This window comes from Myripristis murdjan, chromosome 11 (genome assembly GCF_902150065.1).
Source record: "Myripristis murdjan chromosome 11, fMyrMur1.1, whole genome shotgun sequence".
NCBI classification, from domain to species: Eukaryota; Metazoa; Chordata; class Actinopteri; order Holocentriformes; family Holocentridae; genus Myripristis; species Myripristis murdjan.
The window spans coordinates 12,379,145-12,405,483 of NC_043990.1; the positions used below are offsets into that span (position 1 = coordinate 12,379,145).

Genomic DNA, 26,339 nt, shown 5'->3' on the forward strand with positions numbered 1-26,339 from the left:
TTAACATTTCTTATTATCTTAAGTTTTATAAAATCATTCCAGTGTACCATCATTGCTGGCTTGAAATTCATTGAAATGCATAACCTCTTGTGGCAAACATCTCAATCTGTGTTTCAAAGTGTTGCCAATGACAGAGGCACCGGCAAAGAAAGAACGAAAGAAAGACGGGAAGAAAGAAAAGAAAGAAAGTGCAGTCCTGAAATGCTGAGATGTATTTCCCCTTGTTTAAGCACAGGCAGGTACCCAGATATGCATACACACACACACACACAAATACACAAACACAAAGAGCATTTGAACCCAGTATCATGTGATAAACGGGCTTTATTGACGAGTCCTGCCAACACGTGCAGAACAGAATGTCCCTCGGTGGGAAAAACAGCCGGTTAACATTTATTTTTGAAATACAGTGATGCAGCAGATCCTGTTGATCCGGTCGTTCGAGCCCAGTAAGACGAGCTCACAGACAAAACCATCTGTCATTTCTTTGTACCTTTACCATTACCAACCAGCTGGTGAGCATTTGGTCCTTTTCAAACACAGACTTACCATCCCACACAATCAACAGGTTCAATTCTAGCGACTCTGCTGGCAGTGCAACGCATGAAACACATTTAATATTTGCAGAGGGTATCACATACGAGTCATTTAATGGCTTGTAAAAGGAGTGCAGTAAATTTATCCGTAGATAAGCTTGGCTTCATCTGATTAATGCTGGAGTGTCGGGCAAAGCTTTAACACAATATTGTCTTTGTTTTGCTCTCACCAAAGGATAACATAACGTTAACAAAATGCAACTTGCTTAGCTCGTGCTAGAATACAGAAAGGGGGTTTATTCCTTAGCAAAAGCAACAGCACCTTTAAGCCTGCTCCTTTGAGTTCAGTCGTGATAAAACTTCTCTCAGCACCACAGTGCTCTGGTGTCGCGTCACGGTCCGGTATGCATCTGGACACATTTATGACAAAGATGAGCCTCATCGAGACCTCTACAGCGACAAAGTGTTGGTTTAAGAAAATAAAATGTTTTTTTTTTAATCTCCTGCAAAGAGCACCGTCTCTCCTCTTGATGCTGACGAGTCGGGTGATCCTGCTTAACGCGACGCAGCTCTACACAGTAGGCTGCAGCAGTTCTTGAAGCTCACACAGGGTGTTCTTCAGGGTGAGGGCCAGCGTTTCTGCGTGGGTCTCCTCACAGCAGTTGAAGGCGGTGATGGAGAAGTGGACGTGGTCGGCCTGGGGGTTGTAGCATATGGCGTAGCCGTCGGGAACGAGGGGTCCGAAACACATCACACTGTCGGTGTTGGCTGGCACCTAAAGCGACGAGAGAATGGACAATATGAGATCTTAGGGTCATGAAAAAGTGTAAAGAAACGGCAAAAGTTGGATTTGACTGTTATAAACACTATGATAATGAAAATACCACGTACGCTATGAAAACAGCACAATAACAGTGTTGAGACATTGTGGCAAGGCTGAATAACAACTGTGCTTACTGGTTGTGCTATTTGCAAATCGTTAGCACTTCATCTGGACAGACAGAATAAACAGGATTATGGAACAAGATCAACAGTGGTGTTGACTTTGATAAACGCAGATGATGCATCATCTGAATCAATCATCTGAATGTGAAAGGGCAAGCGATAGAGCTATACTGTTGGCAGTCACACAAAATGGCGTGTGAAATTACAACAGGCAGTGAAAAACACAGGCACCAAATCAATCCTGGTGTCAAGATATTTGTTTATGGCGGGATTTGGAGAAGTGAACGACTTAACAAGCCAGAATGCCGCAGCTTTGATTGCTGGAAATGACAGTAACAGCAAATCATGTGCTCCAGAACAACAGGAACACTCCTGATGCAAAATTTCCCCTCATGTGCTTGTATCATTTACCATAAAAGACAGAGAACATTTCCTACTTCCATTTGGGCTGTGGTAATAGAAGCTTTTTTCCATTGAAAAAATCTCTTTAATCTCGAACGTATCACTAACACGCACACACACACACACACACACACACACACACACACGCACACACACACCTGCCCAGTTCTGAGTTTCCAATGTGTTGCCAGGCCGTAAGCTGTATCCATGAAGATTTTGGGAATGCTCAGTCCCTCGGAGATGGCCTGCAGCTTGAGGCCCAGCAGGTGTCGGTCAATGGCCTGACCTCTGAGCGCCTGAACAGAGCAGAGGATGAGTGATAAAGGAAAAGACACGACATGTATCAGTCACTAACAGACAACAAACACCACTGAAGCTCATCAGTTCAGTTTATTTGGTCTTCACCTGCTCAGTCAGAGCGCTGTAAGCCTCAACAGCCTCGCGGAAAAGCTGCAGCTTTGCTTCCCTCTGCAGCAAAACACAAAATACACATCATGCCACCTTAATTTTTGGTCACCTGATGCAAAACTTATCCGAGCTTAAGCCTCAATAAAACAATTCAAAGTAAAAAAAATCCTTTCTCACCGAGATGGACGGATCATCGAAGGCAAGTAGGAATTTGAGCGTTTGATTTGTTGGCGAGCGGATGAACTCTGTCCGTCCTCCTCTGAACATCCTCTGGGAGGCGATGTCACATGAGGGGCACACCTCGTTGTGAACTCTAGTGGTGATGGGGAAAAAATATGAGGTTTTGATCAAAAAAAGCAATGACCTATTTCAATACTGATCATTATACGACAACGTTGAGGGAGAAATTCATCATCGAAGAGACACTGAGAGGAACAATGGTCAGACGGCGATTCCTCCACCAACAGGAGCCAGAACAATCCAGAACACAATGCAGCTGCAAGACATGTATGGATTGTTTTTTTGTTTGTTTGGTATGCAATCAAACAGAAAAGGTTTGCAATCAAAAAATAGACTTGAAAGCAAAATATCAACATGGCAATCAAAAAATGTGTGATAAGTTTGTGATTAAAATGTGAATCAACAACTTTTAAAGATTGGAGATGCTGGACTAGTTTTAGGGTGTGTTTACAACAGTGTTTTGTGTGATGCTGAAAGTCATTCTGGTAAATGCAGGACAGACTGTGGTAAAGAAACACTTCATCACAAAAAAAAGATTGATGATGTGTAACAGCTGAAGAATGCTCAGCGTTGGATTTCTGTTTTAATGCAAACAATCACAAGAAGAGCTTGTGATTGTTTCTCGCTGAAAGCCCAGTGATCACGGCAGCGTCCTGACCTGTAGTACGCCAGCTGCAGGGCCACCTGGATGAAGGAGTTGGGGCTCATGCTGTGCTGCTTGGGCAGCTCCTTGCCAAACTTCCTGAAGTTGAACACGTTCACGTCGAGGTCGTTGATCAGGCTGCGGGAAATCACAACAACACATCTATCGTCAGCTCTGTTAAATGGCAATCTAGGTTTCATGTACAATGACGTCTCTCAGCTGTGTGACATTAGAATATGTTTTATATTGCATAAGGTGTCTCCAAATCCCATTAAAATTCATATGTTTGTGCTCACATAAACTAATGCAGATGTAAGCACTCTTAACCCTCCTGTTATGTTCAAACATCTTTTATGTTTGGGGTCAATTTGACCCCAGCAGTTTAAACCTCCACAAAATTATTATAACTAAAATTGTTACCAAAGTTTATGTGTCAGGTACTTTATGTTTCTTTGTTGATTACCTAAATAGCCCTTTAAATAAAACACAACCCCCCACCCCCCACCCCCACTTATACATCCAGTATTCCTATAACGTGACTATGGAAAAATATGCAAATCACCATAAAATCTCACTGATTGACCTAAAATTGGAAAGAAATATAAATTTTTGGTGTTTTAATGGCTTTATATTATTTCTAAGTACAGATTTTTGTGATTTATAACCAATGCGTTATGAAGTGTGTACAGGACATTGAAAGCATATCATCATGTGAATTTCATGTTTACCTGGCAGTACCCATTACATTAGGAAAACTCATTAAATATGAAGCAACAAAAATGATGTTAATCATTTATTTAGAGACGTTAACCACTGGCTCTGGTCAAATTGCCCCCAGACATAATTGGAGGGTTAAAAGGCCTAGATAATTCTCTGATGGGCTCTAACCAACTTGAATGGGTGTTTTGAACATCTGTCAAATCCACTTAAACCCTATTTAACAGTGAGCATAAGGTAGGGCTTCATCACCCATTTAGTTTTTAGCATCTGAATGCTGAGTGATGTGGGTATGGTTATGGATGTGGTCAAGAAGAAAAAAAAGAATCTGGCCTCAAGTCAGATGGCAGCAAGCCTCACTTACAACAATGACTTTCTGAGGGTGAGGGAGGCAGCTGAGCCAATGGGAACATTTCCCTTAGCAAGGTTACCGCGACGCAGAGGAGAAGATAGTTGTGTTTGCACTCCTGTGGCTTTGGCTTGCGGTCACTTTCCTTTCAGCTTGGTTAGAATCAGAAGCAAAAGCAAAGATCTAGTTTACACTGTGCAGCGAAGCTATTCTTTCCTTATCGCAGCGAGTATCCTGCGGTGACCCGTACGCTCACACGTCCACGCTCACACTCGAGCCACAAGACGGCAAACTGTGACAGGTAACGAGGGCGGGAGGGAAAACGAGCCACTTACATATCAAGGTTTTGCTTGGCGTTCTCGATGTCCCTCTTGATTTCTCGGTCGATGTGAAAGTAGAGCTTCTTTGGCATCGGCAGTGGGACCAGCGGGGCTCTCTTAGGGTCTGGTTTCTTGCTGCGGTGTGCGAAATAAAAAGTGAGTTCATACTTCACAAAGCAAGACTTAGAGCATAAATCCACACATTTCAACCAGTGCCCTACTTTCTCCATCATCTTCCATCGTACCAAGGGATTCTGACCAACACATCATCAGCTGCTTCACTATGGAGACAACACTCCAGCTCCTAAAAAAGCCCTCAAAGCCGCTGTTTTCAACACAGCAATGGCTCACTCTGTAAGGAGACATTTCTGTAAAAAAGCCAAGCCTCTCTCACACAATTACACCACTGACTTGGCCACCGAGCTCACACTTCCTTGCTTAAGTGTTTGTCAGCCCGTTGTGTCTGCCTGTGCTGCTTTGTACCGCAGAGCAAAACACACAGCGAGAGCCGTGAGGTCAGGAATAAACTGAGCGCTGTGTATGAAAACGCACTTCATGTGTTTTTAAGACTGTTTGAGCGCCTACAGACAGACCAGGAGTCACATTGTGGTAAGCAGAATGTGAGTAGATCCACAGTGAAGCAGTTGATGAAATTTTGTTCAAAATTTATAAGCATGATTGATAATAATAATAATGGATAAAGCACTTTCAAACTAAAGCGCCTGCCTAGAATAATTTTATCGGCAAATATAATGAATATATGTTTTTTATAGTAGTGTGGGACAAAATACTGATATAGTGATATATCGCAATACTTCTTTCTGTGAAACATTGTCAATACACCTGTGCCAAATATCGATATTTGTCCTTTCAACTTCATTTGCACAGATGCACATTTGAGTTCCTGTGAGGTGTGTTTTGTTCCCTGGGTCTTGTTCATGCTGCAGTTTCTGCACAGATTAAAAACACTAAAAACACCACTGATTCCTGCTTATTGGAAAACCAACTTTGCCTTTTCCAAGATATTTGTTTCTTCTTCATTTATAGGTATTGTTATGTATCAAAGCTGATTATTTTAACATATTGCATATCGCAGAACTGTATTTGTTGTGGGTAAAATACTGTGTTAGTATCATATCGCCAGTTACTCAGTGATTCCCACCCCTGTTTTGCAGAAATTTGTCACACTACCAATGTTAATGCTGTTTAAGGTACAGAAACAGCTTCTATGTGTGACTTGCTCTCTCACCTATAGAGTGGATCACATTTGTGAATGCATCAGGAGTTTAAATAGCATTTGAATCACAGCAGAGCGTTTGTGACTGACCCACCGCAAGAGAGAACGTACGCTGATCATCAGGGACAGAAACTGGCAAAGACTAAAGACTGTAGACAGCTTTTAAATGTTACAGTCAGACTTGGTGGGCATTCATTTTGATCCACGTGTAGTAAACTTTCAAAACATCATAAAATACCGCAAAGTACCAGGATGTGTCTGTCACTTTGTCAGCCCTGTTTCTCACCAATACTCCAGAATGTGATCCAGCAGCGTTGCTATCGGTGGACCCTCAGCAGTGGCTTGTTCATACAGAAGCCCCCACGAGCCGTCCTCGCCCACCACAAACTAATGGACCGAGATAAACACACACACACACACGCACACACTCAATTGATCTGAGAGTTAACCTTGTTAATGCCCCTGCATGAGAATACATCAGCTGCCTTCAAGAAAACTAATTTTCTTATAATAATTCATGTGCATATTGTTTTTGCTCACCTGCAGTGTTTTGTCAAACCAGCGGTTGCCACTGTTGGAGAAGGTCCCGCCCCCATGCAGAACCTGAGCTGCCATGCGACTGGCATACCTGCCAATCAACGTCAGGGTCAGGATTATCTACATACGACATGCTGAAAAGGTCAGAAGTGGTATAAAGAGGCTTCAAATGCAATATTTTTACTCTGATCTGAGACCTTAGACATGAAGATCTCAACATATTGCATTTCAGGGATTTTTTTAAGCAACACGTCACGTCATTTAAGGCAACTGGGACAGCATTTCACAAACTGTGTGTGAAATCAGAGGAAGTGACGAGTGGACATTATTGCTTAAGCGTAACTTCAACATACAGCACAATCATATCTGTTCACAGAGGCTTGCCCTGCATATTTAGCAACCACAGAAATACCTGAGTGTGGATTATGCAACATAAGAGCTATTACTAATCAAAACAGAGGATGGCAAGGACATGTCATGGGTGTGTGTGTGTGTGTGTGTGTGTGTATGTTTATGTATGTGTGTTTTACAGGGAGGGGATACTCACTTTTCATCTGATATCCTCATGACTGGAGAATCCAGACACACGCTGAAAAGTCCTTTTTCAATCGCCTGCACTGACTCCTTATTTAGTTTATCTGAGTCATGCATGGAAAAATACACAGAGACAGACAGAGCATGAGAACACATACAGAAAAAAAACAGAGGGGGTTTTCTAGTTTAAAACTCAATAATTACAGGATCAAATTTATTGCCATGTCAGTGCAACTCTGTTATTAAATCAACTTTGTGCTAATACAGAACAAACGCACTGAAAAAGACTTAAAACATAAAAGTACGATCGATAAAACACAAAGTTCGAGTTATGCAGAATCGCTCAAGTTGTAGTTACAGCTCCCAAGGCGGCTGGGCAGATTTCTGTGGTTTTGGCCTGTCAGACTTTTTTATTAACCTCGGTAACGTAATTATGTGTCACTTAATTACATTTACTTATTTAGCGCACAAAATCAAGACAAATTTTCTCAAAACACGCTGCCGTCCCGAAATAGCACAAGCAATCCCATAATATTGTTGAAAAACACTCCCCTCCCTTTTGGTCTTAGTCTCAAACTCAAGCTCGCTTAAAGGCGCACAAAGCAATACTGTCAAGAGTCGATTTAAGACAGGGCCCTTTAGCCTCAACTGTGGAAAAAAAGAGGAATATACATGTAATTTAATGGCTGACTCTGCACCTTTATCAACTAATGTGATCTGGACTGTAGCTCTGTCTAATAATATAATATTGTAAGTCTAAAATGTTTTTCTGATACTCTAGCACATGTACATTTACACATTTACTTTACAGGGGTGTATTCAGGCCTGTGATCTACCTCTCAGCAGGCGGTTGTACGCCTCGCCCCAGGTGTGGCGGTGCTCGCTGGTCAGGATGCCCATGGGCTCTTTGTCCGTCTTCCAGGACTGAGACCGGATCCTCAGCAGCTGGCCGTGAATCTGGCTCTCCGTCATCCGGGAGCCGTCGCTGTTGTACACCTCCAGCTGGAAGAACTGGAGGCAGGAGGGAAAAAAAGTCAGGAAAAAAACCGTCATCAATATGGGCATTTAAATTTAAAATCTTCTGTTTTTTTTTTTTTTAAACAAGTATTTAGGGGTCAGTTTGTGTAAACTCTGTTCTTTTTAATCTCCCCCTCAAATAGTCCCCTGCACAATGCTGTGTTTGAAGATAATGAGGTTGGTGATTTTAGGGTGTGTTCACAACAGGCCTGTTTCTGTTGATTTACTCAAACTCTGCTGTGGGCAAGTGACAACACTGTCACTCAAACTTGGGTGGCACTAAATTACTGTACAGTTACAACCTGAAAATGTGGGTCTTGGCACTTTTTCTGTAAACTGTGATGCAGTTTGTTGCAAGTGAGAATGTAAACCAGACCATGTATGGAAAGTAAGTACCCCCAAAACACAAGGCTTTATATGTGTAAGGGGGCAGATTTTGACATTTGAGAGAAAACCCAAGTGTGGACTCACAATTAACTGTTTCTTGTGTGTCCTTACACCAGAGTTGGTAAATTACATCATCCCATTGAGCTACAGCTACAAGATGAGATTTGTTTTGATTTCCCTCGCTGCCAAAATCTCTGTTCTCATGTGATGACAGGTTTCTGACACTCGGTCTGATAAGCACACTACTTGTGATTCCAGGTGACTTCTGTTTACAAGCTCTACTTTGACTGTAATCAGGCAGCGTGAATGCAAAAATGCAACAAAGTGATATTTCCACTGAGGTTCACACCGAGGAAAACAATCCGTAGGTGTGATTGCACGAGATTCTCCTTCATGTGATGAGCTTGCTTTGGGAATGTCAAGAAACAAGATGTAACACGTCTACACTGTTGTATAACTTGAAAACTAAAAGGGTGGTACACAGAGCTCAGATGCATGCAGCAAAGTGATGCGAAAGGAAAAATTATGTGCTGCTGATCAGCGCGTCCCACCTGGTAGTTCCTGACCACGGTGATGTGTGTGGGCGAGCGTCGCGAGCGGCCGTGGTGGGTGATGTAGTCGTGTTTAGGACCCGGGATCCTGCAGGAGGAGAAGAGCAGGGGGAAGAGCTCCATGCACAGAGGCTTGCCTCGCATGTACTCGACTGGCAGCTGGCCGCTGACACACACAGGGAGAGGATAGACACACAGAGTCATTTTGTATTTGAAGCACTTTGTACTAAAACAACAGTGTTGTCTGACTAATTCATATGGATCCTGGATACAGGGACCCCACTCTGTGCCGAATGTACAATTCCCGGCATCTTCCATGACTTTCCATGACGATTTCCATATCAAATTTCCATTACCTCTATCATCACGCGTTTTTTTCTTTGACCAAATTTAGATTTATAGGCCTTATTAAAGTAAATGACTCCATTTTAAGATTTAATTCCCTGACGTTTCCTGTCTGAAACAGACATCAGAAACTCCGTGTCCCACCAGGATCCTGCATGTGTGGCCCCTTAGATGGAGAGAAACAAAGTCACTTTGTGTAGGTGTAGACAGACTACACAGAAAAATGGCCTTAGAAAACAGGGGAGACAAAATAATAGAGAGCCGGAGGAGTCAAACACTTTGAAAATACTTAATGTTTGTTTTAGCTGACCTTGGTAGTAGGCTATGTGGCAAATAAAACACAAAAATCTTAAACCTCCTGATTGTGCAAATCCCACCGATCTGGTACTCAAAGCGCGGTACAAGAAAATGATTCATGTACAACTACTATTTAACCTTGCAGAAGAGCGTAGAGGAGGGAAATGGCAGGAGATCGGTTTCAGCGGCATACTGTCAAGTGCACTGGCTGGGCCCAGATACTGTTACTGACAATGCAGCCAAACAAATTTAGCTCCAGATTAACTTCATACACCAAAGAGTGGCAGGGCAGAGCCAGCCAAGCTAAAGGTCAGGGCACCGAGACAGGTGTGAGTGAAAGTGGCCGACACACACGATATGAAAAGTCATGAGTGGAAAAGCATTGGGCAAAAGGTTGACGGCGGTGTCAAACTGTGTTGTGGCAACAGCTATTGGGTGATCTGTTTATATTTAAATTCACAGTTAATGTAATTGTGTTGAATAACCTGACAATCACATAAAATCGACTTACACTACTTAACTGTGCTTGTCTGTACTTTGTAGTATTTACTGTATTATGACAGTTTTAAAACAGCAGCGTGCTAAAAAAAAACAAGATACACAGGATTTGTAAGTGTTATGTGGCCCAGGTGTGGGATACAGGTGAGACTTACGTATTGATCTTGGCTTTGAAATCCAGCACTGCAGCTATCAGTTTGGAAGCAAACCTAGATGGAGACAAACATGTTTCCGTCAGTGTTTTACTACCCAGGCGAGCTGGTTATTCAGATGTACTAATTCAACACTTAGGGGTGCAAATCCATCCTGCTTCAATTCATAATCAGAAAAATCCACTGCCGTTGTCAAATATCTTGAAAAGGCTATTCTCACAAATACAAAACAGACCATGTATAAATAATGCATGTTGTCTTTGTCAGGCAAAAAAAAAAAAACTGTATTTGCCATGCATTTATGACTCTGTATAATTGGTTTTGAAAATATTTCATAAGAAGTTAAAACATGAAAAGTCAACAGAACTGGAGTTTCAAGGTTTTCATCTGACAGGGATTGGCAAAATAAACAGGTGTGTGTGTGTGTGTCTGTGTCCCTGTAGATCATTTCAGCACTCCCTCTGGCTTTGTCTACAGTCCAAAAAGCAGCAAAGTGTCTTCACTAAAAAAATAAAGGCTAATTTGTAGTCCTGTCATTTTGATGTATTTTCACATCCTGCAAGACATACTGTATGACAACATAGAGATGCAGTACCAAAATAATAAAGAATAATTAGAAATAACAATAAACCGCCTGTTTTATTCTGCTTGGACTGACCGTCACGCCTGGCGTATGTGCTGTTTGTGGTTCAATTATCCCAGAAATATTATTCAAACATTTTCTATGGTATTTCTAAGGGCTAAAGTCCTGCATTAGATCAGCTATTAGAGGCTGCTGTGCTGCCACTCACACCAGCTGGCCCCTCCAGTCAGAGTAGTCCCTCTTTGGAAGGGAGATGGCCGGGCTTGAATGCACAGGTAGCGGCTGCCTGCTCTCCAGGTACGCCCACTGCACCCACCAGTCTGTGATCTGGACAAGACAGGAAACACCTCAGTTAAATGCTCACACTACCTGCAGCCAAAAATCAACAATCACCCAAACAGCAGAACTGAACTTGTCAAGCTAGAGGCACAAAATATATTAAATTCTTAACCTGGGGCAAGTACAGTGTTAATTTATGGACTTGGAGGGATGACAAGTAGATTTATGAACTGAGAAAAGTCTGTTATGTGTTTACTCTTTATGATATTAAGTTCTCCAAGAGCTCATGAGCAGACATTGCTTTACTTTAGAGGTCACGAATCAATATGCTTCAGCTAACAGGTTTTGCCAGACATCAGCTGTCGACAGTGCTGCTGCTTCCACCCCTGAGGGCTCCACGAGGTCACGGCAGCTCTATCTGTCCTGTCCATCACTAACATCTGTCTCCGTGTGTGGTGTTCCCACACTGATATAAACAGCCTGACAGACCCAGTTCTTGGTGTGCCAGGCTCTCTTCTCCAGGCCCTTCTGCAGGCTCTGTCCCAGGCCGCCCGGCTTGCCGAACTGCTGCACCATCCTGCGGGTGTGGCTGAGCTCCTCGGGGGGCAGCAGGGGCTCCAGGGCCAACAGGTAGCCCTGCAGGGTCTGGGCCAGAGGGGGCACCGGCTGGTGGGGCACGGCCGAGGAAAAAAACAGCTCCTGTCTCAGGGCCACCTGCAAATTTAGAACGTGTGTTTAAATCAGTGGTGTTCAAAGCAGGGTCTGGGGTCTCACAGAGGTCTTTGAGGAGCTTCCAGCGGGTCCTTGAATTCACTAGAAATTGTGATTATTTTAACATTATGTTTAAATCTCATCACACTGGATATGTTTATCAGTGTTAACTGACTTAAGACAAACCAAAGTAACCTCAGGCTCCTTAGAGAAAATCAAAGTCACCTTGGGGGTCTGGAGAATAAAAAGTTTGAAACCCCCTGCATTAACTTACCACTGCATTAACCCTGCATGTGCTGGCAGTGACATTTTAATGGGTGTGTGAGGCAAGAGTGGAGATGACTGCACTACTGTGTGAAATGCATTAACGTCCTGCTGCATTTACTGCACTTAAATCAGCAAATTTCCCCTATAAGTGCAATCCAGTCAACTGACAAACGCACTGTTTTCCTCCTACGTTGTTTTGTCCTGATGCCAAGCAGGAGGTTGGGCATTACAATGGCGTATCGAAATACAACTGTAAACACGGGTGCGGGTGGAAACTTGATCACACTCGGGTCTTCCTATTAGTTTCACCGCCCAGAATAAACACAACAGCGAAAGATAAGGTTTTATGCAGTAGGCCACCGTGTCAGCAGCATGGCCGGAGTTAAATAAACTTTGCAAAGGGAAGCACTCACCCGAGACAGCCAAACTCCTCTGCTAGCTCCTGGTTGTATTTTCCTCAAAATCATGTTGCTTCCTCGCCTCAGTCTACTACTTCATCTGTCAAATCTGTCAAAACGCACCTCCGCGGCTCTTGTCCCGATAAGTCTTGCAGCACACGGCTTAACTTTCCAGCCTCAAACCGTCAAACAAATCGAGCGCTCCTACTTCTTCTCCATTGTGGAAACAGAAAAAAAAATGCCCTCATCGCCCAGTAGATCCGAAATCGAGAATATTTCTCGGATTAGGCATGGCAAATCCTCTCCATATTTCTTCTTCCTCCTAACTCCGCGCCTGCAGAGCTGCACGTAACAAAAGCAACAAGCCTGCACACGTGTTGACGCACAAAATGTGTTTCCGTAAACAGCCACTGACCAATCCCCAAAGCATAAAACACTACCGCATCTGACCGTTGGGTGTCGCTGTTTCCCCCTCATGACTTCTGCGATGTCCTCACTTGACTTTGTCATCGCTTTGCTCTGGTGTACTTGTGTTTTATTTCCTGCTTCACACTCCACTCTCAGCCATGACTGAGTGTATTTCCCTTGATGGTATTCAGCATTTTAATATATAAATGCGTACTTATATACTTTTTCCATATGCTTAGTTTCTTATTTCTCTATCCTTTGTTGTAATTTGTAGGATTAATGCACATATTTATACATAATGCACTTAATACACATACTTTCTTACCACTATACACAAGTAGGATTAATGCACATCCTATTTATACACAATGCACATACTTTTTACTTTTTTACAAATTTCCAATGCACATATTTTAATATTTCTTATTTCTTTTCCTATTTCTTATCATTTCACTTAAGCTTATACCCTTTCTTGATAATTTGAGCCACTGCAACTGACCCAGTTTCCCATTTGGGATCAATATAAGTATTTCTAATTGTGAGTGTTTCCACAAAGCAACACACTTCTCATCATAAAAAAAAGGCATTACATTAGTTACTAGTGACCTCATCAAACTTGTCATTACTAATATTCTCCAAGTACCTAAATTTTCTCATATTTTATAAAGATGCAGAACACTGCTGTTTAAATTGCCTCCTCACTTTCTCATTTTCACTTTAAAAGTACTATTCCCATGAATAATCCACTAATACTATAGTATCTGCAGTCAGAATAAATTTATTCTTAGGTAAGTTAATAAATAAGTAATTCCCAAACCCGTCATTGGGAGAAAGTTGTGGGTTTATTTTGGTCAGAGGTATCACTTTCCCCTCCAACAAGAGAGAGAGAGAGAGAAAAACAAAACAAAACCATAAGATCAAAAAAAAAGTGGGTGTCTGTGTTTTAAAGCACTTCTTCCTCCTTGGTGTGAAAAAGAAAACTCTGCCTTAAGCAGTACCAACACTCAAATAAAACAAGATGACATACTTTTTTTCAGAATTATTTATTAGATTTCTCTTGAAGCCAGCTTCTTAAACATTATAGAAAATAAAAACAATAACTATAATTTGAAAAGAATTTGCACATAATTTGCATCATGCGCATTCTCTTTAACCAATTAACATATGAATTTACAGACAAAAAGATATAATATCATAAACACAATACAGCCAAATGTCAGGTAGCAGCTGTTAATATGATGACATGAATTTGAAATGTTTGTGCTCTCGACACAGTTGCTTTCTCCATTTACCACAAGACAAAAATGATAAAATAACTATATATTTAAAGCATCAAACTGTTGCCATGGTTTTCACTGTGAACAGTAAGGCTCACTTTTGAAGAGTCAGTCCTGCAACTACTGTCTTGCATCCCTGTCTTACAAACCACACCAACACTTTCAGATTTGAACAGAAGTCATTCCAAAGGCTTCATACGAGATCATATAAATTGAAATATCTGGATCTTTATATCATCTGTATGGGCAAATCCAGCAGGCACATGAAACCAGATGATATAAACATCACGGTGCTGAGGCAGTGCTTACTCAAAGTCAGAAGGTAATTAATAAAGATCTAAATATATTAGCTACAAAATAAAATCCTATTAGGTTAAGTTCAATCATTTTGCATAGACAAGTGATCCATTGTCGCCCAACAGTGCATACCTGAGGGTCAAAATAAAACTCTTTCACAATAACTTTTACAATATGTACCACACATTATATTCACATTCCTTCCATTTCCCTGACACTGAAAATAAAACTAGGTGATATTTTCCCCAGTAAACACTATTATATTCCCTTTATCGACTGCATAAAACAGGTATTTATCACAACACTCATTCTCCCTGATGCTACAAAAAATATATATATTTTATATCACAGGGATTACAAATACTCATTGACAATTCAAGTGAAATAAACATTAGAAAACATATAATATTTCTGGAAAACAAAAATGGTTGGTGATCTGGTCACATGGGCAATTTGGCGAGGTGACTGGCTTCTACCGAGGGCAAGACTCATCTGGAAGACAGAGAGACGGAGATGGAAGGTAAATAAGGCGAATCTGGGACCCGGTGACATTTATGGCTCTGTGAGGACCACGAACGCAACCTCATACCATTCCATTTGCTCTCCAGTATTCACTAGTTTGACCTGAGTTTTAACAATTTGTGCTTCTGCATTCGAGACAGATTTTCCCTGAGCTTGTTAGTACAGCAGCTTTGCCTGGCTTCCCTTACCCCAAGCTCTGAAACACTCTGAAAATTGGCCGTGCAGCTGGGAGAAAGAATGAGCTGTTTGGGCTAGCCGTGGAAGAAATGTTGACTGTTTATTGCTGAGAGCGGGTTTGCTTGTTTCAGGGAAAGCAGGCACTCCAGCCTCCACAGTGAAGATAAGCAGGAAAGAAACAGCAGCGCACCGGCTCAGCCCAAGGTTTCGGTGTGTCTCGGCGTGCATCAAAGCATCACACGTTATGTTTTTTAAGAAGGGGGTGGCACTGACCCACTCTCAGCACTCGGCCCGTGGCCGTCCCCACGTTCCTGGTGCTCTTGGACACCATCACCCCTCGCTCCTCCTCCTCTTCGTCCGGCGTGTCCTCCTCCTGCGGCCTCTCGTCCCTCACCAGCTCGTGAGGGTAAGGGGTGCAAGCCAGCATGGAGCTCTCTGACGGGTACTCACACACCCGCTCCAGCTGCACCTCGTCGAAACTCACCTTCCCCTGTGAGCAAAAGAGGAGAGTGAGAAGAGAAAAAGGGGAAGAGAGAGAGAGGCAAAGGGTTGTTATTATACATTTAATACACATTTATGAACACCCTGATGTGCACCAGTCCAAGTGCAGAGCTCCTCCAAAGAACACATCTACCCTCTTCTCTTCTCTATTCTGCATTTTCGTCCAGCGACTGCTAAAAACTTAAATGGTTCCGTTTGTGCCTCAGTTTTCAGGCTGAAATTTGTTTTTTGTATCACAGTTTGAATTGGAAAAGGACTTAGACTTCAGTTTTTTTTCTTCGTATTTATTATATTTTCTTTATATTCCATATTCTGTAATAACTGTGCAAAGTAGCAACAGGTACAGTACAGCTCTGGTACATGGCTTGTGGAAAAGGTAGTTATTAGGCCCGGTTAGTTGAATGTGCTGCTTTACAAATGTGTTTGCTATAATTTTGGATCATATGAAAAAAATGTCTTGATTCACCATGTATACATTTGCTTTTACGGTATAGTTTACAAACTCACTACATCTGCGGTTTGTATTCGTACCTTTATCAGAGATCATCTGACTGTTTGATGATTTCATATACATCCCCAAACTATAAACACTGCTGCAAAAAGTCCATTTGTTCCGAGTGTATTTGTGCTCTAATGATGTGACTGGAGAACACTTCATATTTGAGATGTGTTTATTAATGCTTAATTATATTATTCAGATTAATCAACAGCATGGATGAAAGTTTTAGTGATAGATAATCAGCGATAATAAACTTTTAGTTCAGTGAATACACAATTAATTATTTTAGGAATTCAAATCAGTATAAAGGATGTTGCGATGTGTGCTGTTAGTAATTTCATAATTTTGAGGACAATGATAAAACCAGATGGAAAAAGAGGACTTCAGATTTGCCCCTTCAACTAAATTATACTTAGGTGCTCAAATGCACAACATGATAAATATTTATTTCCATGAACAAAATGTAGATAAAATCAAGACTTTATTGTTGCAAATACATAATGTGATATGTGCAAATACGTTGTGTGATTTGCAGACCTACAAATGTTTGTTGAGACTTGCAAATGCGCCGTGGAGTCACATTTGCAAATCTCATTTGACAGATAAAGGCGGGAGGGTTTCGTCAGCACGGTGCGATGTTTGGGAGCTGTCAATATAATGTTACCTGACAGCTAGGGGCTTAACACAGCAGAAATACTCACTGGTGGAAGGACGGAGTGACTGAGTAACCGGCTGATGTCTGGCTGACTTACTGATTGATCCGGGAGAGATCACAACATTGCCACTCTGGCCGACAATGGTCATGTGCATCAGTGGAAACAGAAATCTAACGCTTTTGTCGAAGTCGTGCAGAAAAAGGAGTATCAGTGTGCTACCTCGGAGGTCAGTGTGCTGTAAACACATGTAGTTTACACAGTTTACAAACAGATGCGCGCTAAATTATAAGTGCAGCTCAGGCCTGGGGTCCAGACGTCTAGTAAACACACCCAGAAGTGTTGACATGATCTGCATGGAGCCACGACCCACACGGGATACATGCTAGTTACCGTGGTTTCACCCCGTCTGAGGAGGAGTGCAGATAATAGCCTGGTGTGAGAGGCTGGCTAAATCACGCTAACGCCCAGCAGGCCTAATCCTCCCTCCCTGAACCTGATTATCCCGGGGCAACACAGCAGGACAACGGAGGTACCAGAGGGACAAACAGGGACATGGACAGAAACGAGAGAGACGTTTTCATAAGCAGTCTGGATGAGGAGGAGAGTCTTTGCAAAAACAAGTGTCTGTGGTGATATTTATGTCCATAAACCATGGTTTATGGACATAAAAAATCATGGAAAAATCGTGCAAGTAGGCGAATGCACAGGCAATATCCAGAGTTTTGATCCAGAAAGTAAGTTATGTCAAGCTACTAATTCACCAAAGTATTTCACTGGTATGACAGTGCTAATCTTATAGGAAATCCTGGGACAGCCAGTGTTGTTACCGGCGACTTTGTCATGGTCTGGTAGTCTGAGAAAGACCGAGCCAAGGGATTGAGGCTTGCAATAAGAGGAGGGGGTGGACAAGAGAGGCAAGGTAAAAGACATAACAAGAGGAAGATGAGAGAGCTAAAGGAGGAGGAGGAGGAGGAGGAGGAATAGACTGCAAGCAGATCACCCCCTCCTGCGAGATGATGGCGCAGCTCAGGGGGGGGAGGGAAGGAGGCCTGACGTCAAACAGACTGAAGGGCAACAACGTGAGAGCAACAGGTGGTCAGAGAATCACCAGTGGCCGCTCACTGCTGGATTTGATGCCACGGTTCCAGAGAGCATGACAAGACTGCTGCTGTGGACATGGAAGCAAAGATTATCGACTTATATTCAATTAGAGGAATGTGCGAAATACTAATATAGAGAATTATGTTTGAATTATGGTACAGTTATATGGTTCAGCTGAGACCTGGAGCAAATCATTTACAGTGAAGTTCACACTCAGCTCTCTGTTGTGGTTTCAATTGTTTCAAATCCTCTTTTCCTGTTTTAGTCATTATGACGATTTTGGCCACTATACATGCTTCTACATACATTTGATTAATGTTAATCATTTGCTTTTATTGCATTTGAGGTCATTTTTGCCCACTCTCCACCCGCTGCACTAGTGCAATGGCCTCTCTCTGTCCCTCTCTCTGTGGTCCTTCACGTGATTCCCTCCAGTTTTTCCTTCGAATGGCTTTGTGGGACTTTCCTATCACCTGCTATCAGGGTTCAGTTCCTTGTGTTTTCTGTTGGCTTTAATACATAAACTGTGGCCTTGTAAAGCGTTCTGAGACTGTCACAGTGATTAAGGGCTCTAAACAGACTTACGTCGACGATCCAACACTATATTACTAAGTAAATTTAACAAATAATTTCAAATCTAGTCTGAGATATAAAAACGGATGGCAGTTCCTTGTGATGGCCGACTAGTCTCTTGTTTGGAAGAAGTGAGGAAGTTTGAAAAAGGAAGTGAGAGACAGTGTGCAGCATGACAGCAGCACATCCCTGTCAGGGAGTTTCTGTCTGATCGAAAAGCAAGTGGGTGACAACGTTTAGCTCGCCTACAACCCTCTCAGTATGACTGTCAAACTGTCTTTTCTCTGCACCCCACTCTGTTCCTCTCTCCATCTATCTCTCTTTGTTTGCCCCATCTCTCATTATGTTGGACCTCCATACAGTTATTATCCCACTCTTCTATAACCCACACTCTGTCTCTCTCACCCTCAAACTGTGTCCCCGCTGTAGACAATGCACAGCCATACAGTGTAAGGTTACGGTGGTCAAAATCTGCTTGCCAAGAGTCCATTCTAACAAGCAAACCCCCGGCAAAACAAGGTACAAAGAGATATTTGTCCGAGAGGCAACGAGAGCTGACTCAACAAAAATGGCAGAAATTGGTGAGAGGAAACAAGGAAGTGGCCTGCAGTATTGTGTGGCACAGGCTCACTATCTGACTGTCCTGCTGGTTTTTCCTCAATTCATTTGACACATGAATTAAAGGTGCTCTCGTGCACTTAAAACTGCAAACACAGATATGGAAAAAGTTCTACAAAATCTGCAAAAGAGTCCAAATCTACTGCAGAATGAAAGGCTGCTTTCCTTTCAGCTATCACATCATTATAAAATCATAATACTCCCATCAAAACTGCACGTCATCTATTACTGTAATCAAACCAACAGATACCCATCCATAAATAACCAGATTGAAGACATTTCACAGGCTTACATATAGAGAAATTGTCAGTGTTGGTGATGTTATATAGTTTTATTTTTGTCATATTTATCTGCATGGTGGATACAGTAAAGAGGTGGAAGCACTGATAAACATGAACCACAATTTGTGACCCGTGTCTTTATTCCTCATTATTTCTAATAAAGTGAGGAATAAAGTGATTTTGCAATTTGAGTGAAAACAATGGAAGTGTTTTACTAGGTTATTAATTATGGGCCCTGTTAGCATTGTAAAACATGAAGAGATATTAGAATTGTTTTGTGTCAAATCACTTGAGAAAACTACAAAAGCCTTAAAGAAAATAGAACAAAAGCAAAGAGAGGATAATGCATCTCAGATGAAGTGAAATACATAAAGGCAGGTCAATCGGATTGATATATAGATAGATAGACTTAACCTCTTTGACACTATGGACCGTGTGTGTGGTGAGACACAGACAAAGTTTAGTTCTGCTCCGTCGAGCACCTTTGTTGTCCAGCGTTGCCCTAATTACATAAGACTCATCTCATCTCTGTCAAACAAGCACTGGATTCATGCAAAGGAAAAGCAGGAAAGAGAAAGTACAAAGCACTTAAACAATCTGTCACTCCGGTGTGATGCATGTGCAGTTTGAGGCTGTGTGGCCTTGCATGTTTTCACACATACACGCACACACGTATGTTTGTTTAGCCAGACGGAGCGAGAAAGACAGAGAGGAAGAAGGTGTCTGCAAGTCTTGTGGTTTCCTCCTCAGCCCTCATCTCCACTGGTGAATGCAATATTACTGTAAATTTTTTTTTTTTTTTTTTTTTTTTTTTTTTTTTTAGTACAGATGCTTATTTAAATTACTATTTATTTAATTTTACCAGGGAGTCCCAATGAAATTAAAAATCTAGATGATATAGACTTGAGATGATTTCAGAAATGCACTACTTTTATATTAACCTTTAACTAGATTCATTTTAAATGAGTATTGGAAATAGTAAACAGCCAGAAATTAGTTTGACACAATGCAAGAAAATACACTTTAGACCTAAAAGAATAGATCATCACAGTAGAGGCCAAATCAAAAGTTCATGATGACATTAGACCGCAGACAGCAAATGGCCCAGCAGAAGCGTTGGAGAGGATTTTATGGCTAAGAATCAAGATGTCGTGCTTGATAAGGCTTTAACAGGCTTAGGTCAGTCTGTGTGAGCGTACTTCTCAATCAAAGGGGATGTTCTTCGGGTGAAAGGGGATTCTACCTGACGCCGAGGGACCTTCAGGTAACACCGAGTCAGGAGGTCGGACAGAGGAACGGGGGAGTCGTGTTCTCCAGATGCAGGGAAGTGCAGAGAGCAGGAAGTGTCAAAACACGAGCTGTATGCACACTTATTTTTATTTGCAAAGAAAATTGATTTTGTAATTAACCTGTGTGTTACTCCTAATAAACTTTCACGATGGTTTTCTCTGTTGGTGTTTGTTTTCTATGTAGCAATGCATGACCTATGCTATTGCAATTATTTTTTTTTTATTCATTTATTTTGTATGCATGCCTCTCCTGCAAATGACACCACGGCCTCAGTGAGATGACCCGTTTAAATAAAGGAATAAACTGTGTGCTGAAATCTGCCTTAGTAATGTCAGGTTGTGAAATTTGTCTTGTATGTAGACATGCATCACAAGTATTAGTACATTGAGCAAAAGGTGAAGGTTTCATTCTCTTAAATATGCTTAGGAGGCTATTACCGATCTATAATCTAAATCTGGAAGTTATTTGTTTGTATATACGATTGTTTATCCTGTAATGTATTTCCACGCACCTTTTTGGGGGTTCCTTTGCCCTTGACCAGACAGGACTTCTCCAGATGCTGATATCCACCGATCACTTCGATTTCCTCCACCGTGGGGTATCTCTTCTTCGTTGGCTCAGCAACAGCAGCGGGACTCGGGGTCTGCTTTGCCGGGGCCTTGGCAGCTGACGGCACCACTGGTGGGGAGACCACTGCTGCCCCTCCACCAGCGGGCCTCTTGGGGGTGACTGTAATGGTGGCACCTCTTTTCACTTGGCCCCCGGAAGCACTTCTGATGGAGAACAGGGTTGGAGAGGGCGTGGGAGACGGGGAGACACTGGGAGACTGGGCAGGAGAGGGTGAGCACGGGGAGGAGGCAGGGGTGGGGGCGCAGTCTGGCAGTTTCAGGAAATAGTCCGGTGATTGGCTCCTGAGACTTTTAGGGGTGATGGTGACCACCCTGGACTGGGTGTGTTTCAGCTCAGAGGTTGAAGAGGTATCCCGCTGAGATGACTCCGATGATCTGGGGCTTAATGCTGACGTTTGTTGATCTTTTTGCTGTGTTCTCAAATCGTCCTTTACCTGTTGCAGCGCTCTTCCTCTGGGACTCTGCTGCCCTTTTATCTCCTTGTCTGTCTGAGGAGCATTTCGTGGCGTGCAGCCATCATGTGATGACTTTAACGCTTCCTGCTCCCTCAGCTGAAAGTGCTCTATCTGCCGCTGTATCGACTGAACCCCTGATAAATCTTCGTCTGACTTTGCCTTGCTGTCCCCAAGCTTCCCTCCACCCCATAACTGCCTCACATCAGCTGTTTCCTGCTGATATGACTCCTGCTGTGTATGGGATATGTGGGGCTTTACCTTAACGAGGCGCACCGACGGGATGTCCACTGTCCTCTCCCTCACGCACAAGCCCGTTCTCGAACCGACCGTTTTCAAGTTGTAGATGCGACTCATGGCGGCGAGGGAGTTGGGATGCGGTGGAGAGGGGGACAGAGATTGCGAAGGAGAGGGAGGCGATGTTTGCTCTTTGTGCTCTGACAGTTCTTCCTCTTCTTCCTCCCTTCCTTCTCCTCTGCTGCCGTCTTCTCTCTGCAAAGCCCTGTGGCGTCTCAGCTGCTCCACAACATGTTTCAGCAGGTCATCCTCATCCTCGGATATTTGGGGGCTTTCTGAGGTAACTTCGGAGACAGCGGCGGTGTACTCGCTCGCTACTTCCTCTCCTCTGACGGCTTGTGAGAATGGCAGAGAAACAGGAAGCTGAGGGCTGGTTTTCAACACACTGACTTCCTGTGTGACGTCAAATGCATTCATGGATGTCTGTGCTGCCGGGCCTTCCTGTCCACCATCTGCCTCCGCCAGCCTCTTCCTCATTTGCGACGCAGCTTCCCACTCTCTCTCCATGTCACTTCCCCCCTCCTCACACCTGTCCCCTACTCTCTGAGGAACTTCGGTGCCATCGCTCACGCCTTCCTCCTCTGCCCCTCTCTGCTTACGCCTCATCCTCTCCAGCTCTTTCTGCCTGATTTTCTCTCGCAGGGACTCCACCCGGCTCAAGGGCTTGCCAATCCTCCAGCTATCCCTCCTCTCAATCCCTCTCCCTGCTTCACACTCTTGCCCCTCGTCACTTTGACTGCCTGGCCTCTTTCTCTCTACCATCATATCTTCTGCCACATAGAACACAGTCCTGGGGATCTGAATCTCCAAGGGACCCGTTGGGGCGCCCATAGGTGCAATCCTTTTTGGGAATTTGGGGATAACGTCATGAGTTAAGCTCTCTGAGCGGATATCATTATACATTTGTGCATCATGTGCGTCTTTGTTTAATTCATAAGCACCCCTGTAAGCCTTCTCTCCTCTGTCACTGCAATAAACAGTCGTTTCTCCTACTTTCTCTATTTTATTGATAGGCTGCTCCGTGTGTTGGGACGATGCCGACTGGGTTAGGTAGGGTCCTTGTGGCCCTGTCCCACTCCACTCTGCCCCTCTGTGAGCTTCACCTTGCCTGTCTGCTACTGCACAGAGCAGATTAGAGCACTCCATGAAAGCTGCTGCATGTCTGTTTTGAGTCTCAGCACTGTGAGATGGATTGGTAGGATCTACTGATGCGGTAATGATGTAACTCTGCTGCACAGTTTCACCTGGGACCGTGCCATCTGTTCCCTCCCCTTTCCGAAAGTGAGACCCTCTCTTTTCGCCTCCCTGCGGCTCAGCCTGTCTCACTCCCTCCCGCCCTTTCTCTAAACTCCACCCTTTCTCCAAAGAAGCTCTCCGACTGTCTTCTGTCAGTCGCTTCACCTCTCTCTCTGTTGCTTTTGCTCTCCCGTCCTGCCTGATGGGGACTCTTCTCGCAAAAGAGATACCCTCTGTGTTTTTAACAGAGGCCACTGTGAAGCCCTCATCTCCGTCTGCGTCGCCTGCCATCTCCACAGCTCTCTTGTCACCGCGCTCGCCTTTCTCTGATGATACTTCTGCTCTGTGCTGGGCGGAGGTACAAATTTCTGTCTCAGTTCTTGGGTGGCTTTTCGGTCCGGGCTCTCTCTCAGTGTGCACCTCATTTTTCACATGTTCATCCTTGTGCTTTCCTGACAGGTCTTTATCCAACACCCAAGCCCGTCCCAGTTTGATTTTTGCCATGGGGTCTTTCTCTGAGCCGTCCACTTGCACTGCAAACGCTCTCCTCTTTTGGAGAGCCTCTTCAGCCACACCGTTCTCCTTAGCACTAAAGACTCGTTCGGAGAAGCTGAAAGAGCGTTTGGGCACACCCCTGAGCAGTGCGTTCTTCTCATCTGCCTTCCTCTCCTCAGATTGCTGTTCATCTTGACCTTCAGAGTATTTTCTCACAGCAGGTCTGTGGAAATTGTCTGAACTTTTGGACCGAGACGGGGGCTTAGGGTGCTCTCCGAATTTGCTCAGCAGCTGACTAACCCGCCCTCCTCTCTCGACAAACGCGTTATCATCAGAGCTGTCTTTCCTGTCTTCTTTAATGACCGTTGCATGGCCCCATGGTCGCTCTTTCTCTTTAACAGTCTCTCTCTCCTTTTCTCTCAGCCAGGCTGTATCTGGTCTGTGCTCCCTCCCCATACTATCCTTTAGTGCATCCACGGTGCACACCACAGCTCTCTCCTTCTCTCCATTATCTCGACCCGACCATTTGCCGCCGCCCCCTCCTGCACTCCTCTCCTCAGGGCTTAGTGAAGGTTTTATAATCAGAACCTCAGAGGCTCGGATCTCGGTGACGCTCCCTCCACCGGCCAGAATCTCGCTGAGGTCCATCTTCATCCCTCTCTTTTCCGGTTGGTCTTCCTCGGGCATCTCTCGCTCTGTCTCTCTCCATTTCCCCCTCCTCTCATCGCTACCTTTCCTATCCTGCTCGATGATGATGATGTTGTCGGCCCGGATGGTCCGAAGGCCAGAGACAAGGGGAGCAAATAGAGAGCAAGGAGTGTCCGTGTCTTTCTCTTCCCTTTTCTCTTCTTGTTTTATCTCTCCCCCCTGCTCTTTCACAGCATTCTTAACTGGCTCCCGACTTCTTTCTGTATCTCTGTCCCTGTTAGTCTCTCTGTCTCTTCCCTCACTCCTGTCTGTGTTGCCTTCTTTTTCCTTTCCCTCACTTTTATCCTTTTTTCTCTCTCCTTCCCTTCCCTCATTCCTGTCTCTGAATCTCTCTATTTTTAGTTCTATGTCTGTCCCTCGTCCTGACTCCGTCGTCTGGACGACCTCTGCTTCCTGCTCATTCCCCTCTGCAGCCTTTTCAGCATCCCTACCCTTCCTCCATCCACTCTGGGTGCGAATGAATGGGTTTTCATGAACAGGGACTATGGTTTCCACGGACACCTGACTAAGAGGTTTGGTCTCTGCATCCAGCCACTGCCCTGGATCTGGACTGAGTGACGGTTCACTCCCCAGATTGACCGTCACAGAGCTGTCTGTGTCGCTCAGACCATCGGAGGGGGATCTGGCCTCCACTGGCACGAGGAAGCCCTCTCTCTCCTTCTCTCTGTCCTTGTCACCTAAACCCTCCTGCTTTGCTCTCCTCCGCTCGATGATCCCCCGCTTCCACGCAGGCATGCTGGCGAGTTTCTCCTCCTCTTCTTTTTCTCTCCTCTCTCGCTCCTCCTCCTCTCTCCTCTTTTTCTCCAGTAGGAGTTGTTTCCATTCTGGCAGAGAGGACACGGACATAACAGAGAAAGACACAATTGTTTGGGACGAGACGCTTGCCGTTCCTCTTTGGACCCTCTGGGATTTGTCTGCAGAAAACAAAATGGTGAAAATGGTGAAAATAATCGACAACCACGCACAAATAGATATAAACTGATCATTATAAACATGACATGGGGAGATGTTACTAAAGCTGTTAACAGTTAGAACAGTTACAGGTCTTTTATGTAGTTTTACTTCAAATTAAACAGGTGTAGGTTAATGTGCAATTGCAGAAACCAAGAAAAAAACATTATTAAAATAGCTATACCATCACACCCTAAGCCTGTATTACTAATAGCACTAAATTGCACGCTTACTGTTGTACACTGAGGTAAAGATGTTTTCCTGAGGCACAAAACTTATCCCATCAGATGTTTGCACCTGTGAATAAACACCATTAGCTGTTTCCCCCATAATCTTTACAATAAATAAATGAAATAAAAACTCACCAAAACCCCGGTTATTTCAAAGATATTCTTAAATCGGTCTCGGCTTCGACTTTACAGCTGGCATCTCCACCTGAGTGAGGAGCGGCTGTGCGCGTCTTCGCCCGTCTGTGCGTAATGCGCTCCTCCCTCCACTTGGACAGAAAATCCCCTTTACCAATAACCGATAGATTAATCTGTTGTCAAAACGGGCTTCAAATGTTTACATAACCAAGTCAAATCACATCTACCTTACGGTGTATCAGGGCATGCAAGCACGTCCGTCGGCATCGTAAATATTAGCAGCTTCGGAGCGGCAGCACTGTAATCCGATAATTACATTAAATTCCGTCAGGAGAGTTTAGTAGCACACACCATATTGTGGGACCTAAGAAAAGGCGTTTAAAGAACATACCCGTCTGCCCCGTCACCAACCCCCCTCATCTCATCCCTCCGCCCGCGGTGATAACTGGAGGAGGGGAGGGGAGGGGAGAGGAGGGGGGCAGAGCTGAGGGACGGGTCTGCAGCGGAGAGCACAGAGTTACCTGAGGTGGTAAGGACATGAACAACTTCCAATCAACCCCTGCAATCCTGGATCCAAACCAAGTGACCTACACTTGTGCGACAACCTGCCACTTTCAATAGTCTCGACACGGACAGTGGAGGAAAACAGGATT

The 26,339-nt window shown here is 43.8% G+C and overlaps 2 protein-coding genes across 3 annotated transcripts; both read right to left on the minus strand.

Moving 5' to 3' along the window:
• Positions 1 to 304: 304 nt before the first annotated feature.
• On the minus strand, positions 305 to 13,004 carry cratb (carnitine O-acetyltransferase b). The gene is made up of 15 exons (XM_030063063.1): positions 12,369 to 13,004; positions 11,467 to 11,691; positions 10,907 to 11,025; positions 10,119 to 10,172; positions 8,824 to 8,989; positions 7,705 to 7,879; positions 6,882 to 6,972; positions 6,338 to 6,425; positions 6,084 to 6,184; positions 4,576 to 4,695; positions 3,190 to 3,312; positions 2,469 to 2,604; positions 2,289 to 2,351; positions 2,042 to 2,179; positions 305 to 1,311 (listed from the first exon to the last, which is right to left on the minus strand). Exons 1-15 carry the CDS (start codon positions 12,420 to 12,422, stop codon positions 1,108 to 1,110), a joined length of 1,857 nt encoding a protein of 618 aa, XP_029918923.1. The 5' UTR covers positions 12,423 to 13,004; the 3' UTR covers positions 305 to 1,107.
• Positions 13,005 to 13,788: 784 nt separating this feature from the next.
• ppp1r18 (protein phosphatase 1, regulatory subunit 18) lies at positions 13,789 to 26,071 on the minus strand. Of its 2 annotated transcripts, none has more exons than XM_030063144.1 (4): positions 25,914 to 26,071; positions 25,687 to 25,834; positions 21,065 to 25,284; positions 13,789 to 15,524 (listed from the first exon to the last, which is right to left on the minus strand). In XM_030063144.1, exons 3-4 carry the CDS (start codon positions 25,214 to 25,216, stop codon positions 15,270 to 15,272), a joined length of 4,407 nt encoding a protein of 1,468 aa, XP_029919004.1. In that variant the 5' UTR covers positions 25,217 to 25,284; positions 25,687 to 25,834; positions 25,914 to 26,071; the 3' UTR covers positions 13,789 to 15,269. The 2 variants fall into 2 exon arrangements, with proteins under 2 accessions (XP_029919004.1, XP_029919005.1); XM_030063145.1 differs by having other exon boundaries at positions 13,789 to 14,827; positions 15,308 to 15,524; positions 25,687 to 26,071.
• Between the last annotated feature and the right edge of the window lie 268 nt (positions 26,072 to 26,339).

Coding starts and splice junctions, on each gene's coding strand:
- ppp1r18 (XM_030063144.1), bottom strand. CDS start 25,216: ATGTCCGTGTCCTCTCTGCCAGAATGGAAACAACTCCTACTGGAGAAA. Junction 15,525..21,064: donor GCAAAGGAACCCCCAAAAAG/GTGCGTGGAAAT, acceptor TTTTGCTCACAG/GGGAAGGTGAGTTTCGACGA.
- cratb (XM_030063063.1), bottom strand. CDS start 12,422: ATGATTTTGAGGAAAATACAACCAGGAGCTAGCAGAGGAGTTTGGCTG. Junction 10,173..10,906: donor GACTGGAGGGGCCAGCTGGT/GTGAGTGGCAGC, acceptor GTCTCCATCTAG/GTTTGCTTCCAAACTGATAG. Junction 2,180..2,288: donor ACAGCGCTCTGACTGAGCAG/GTGAAGACCAAA, acceptor TGCTCTGTTCAG/GCGCTCAGAGGTCAGGCCAT.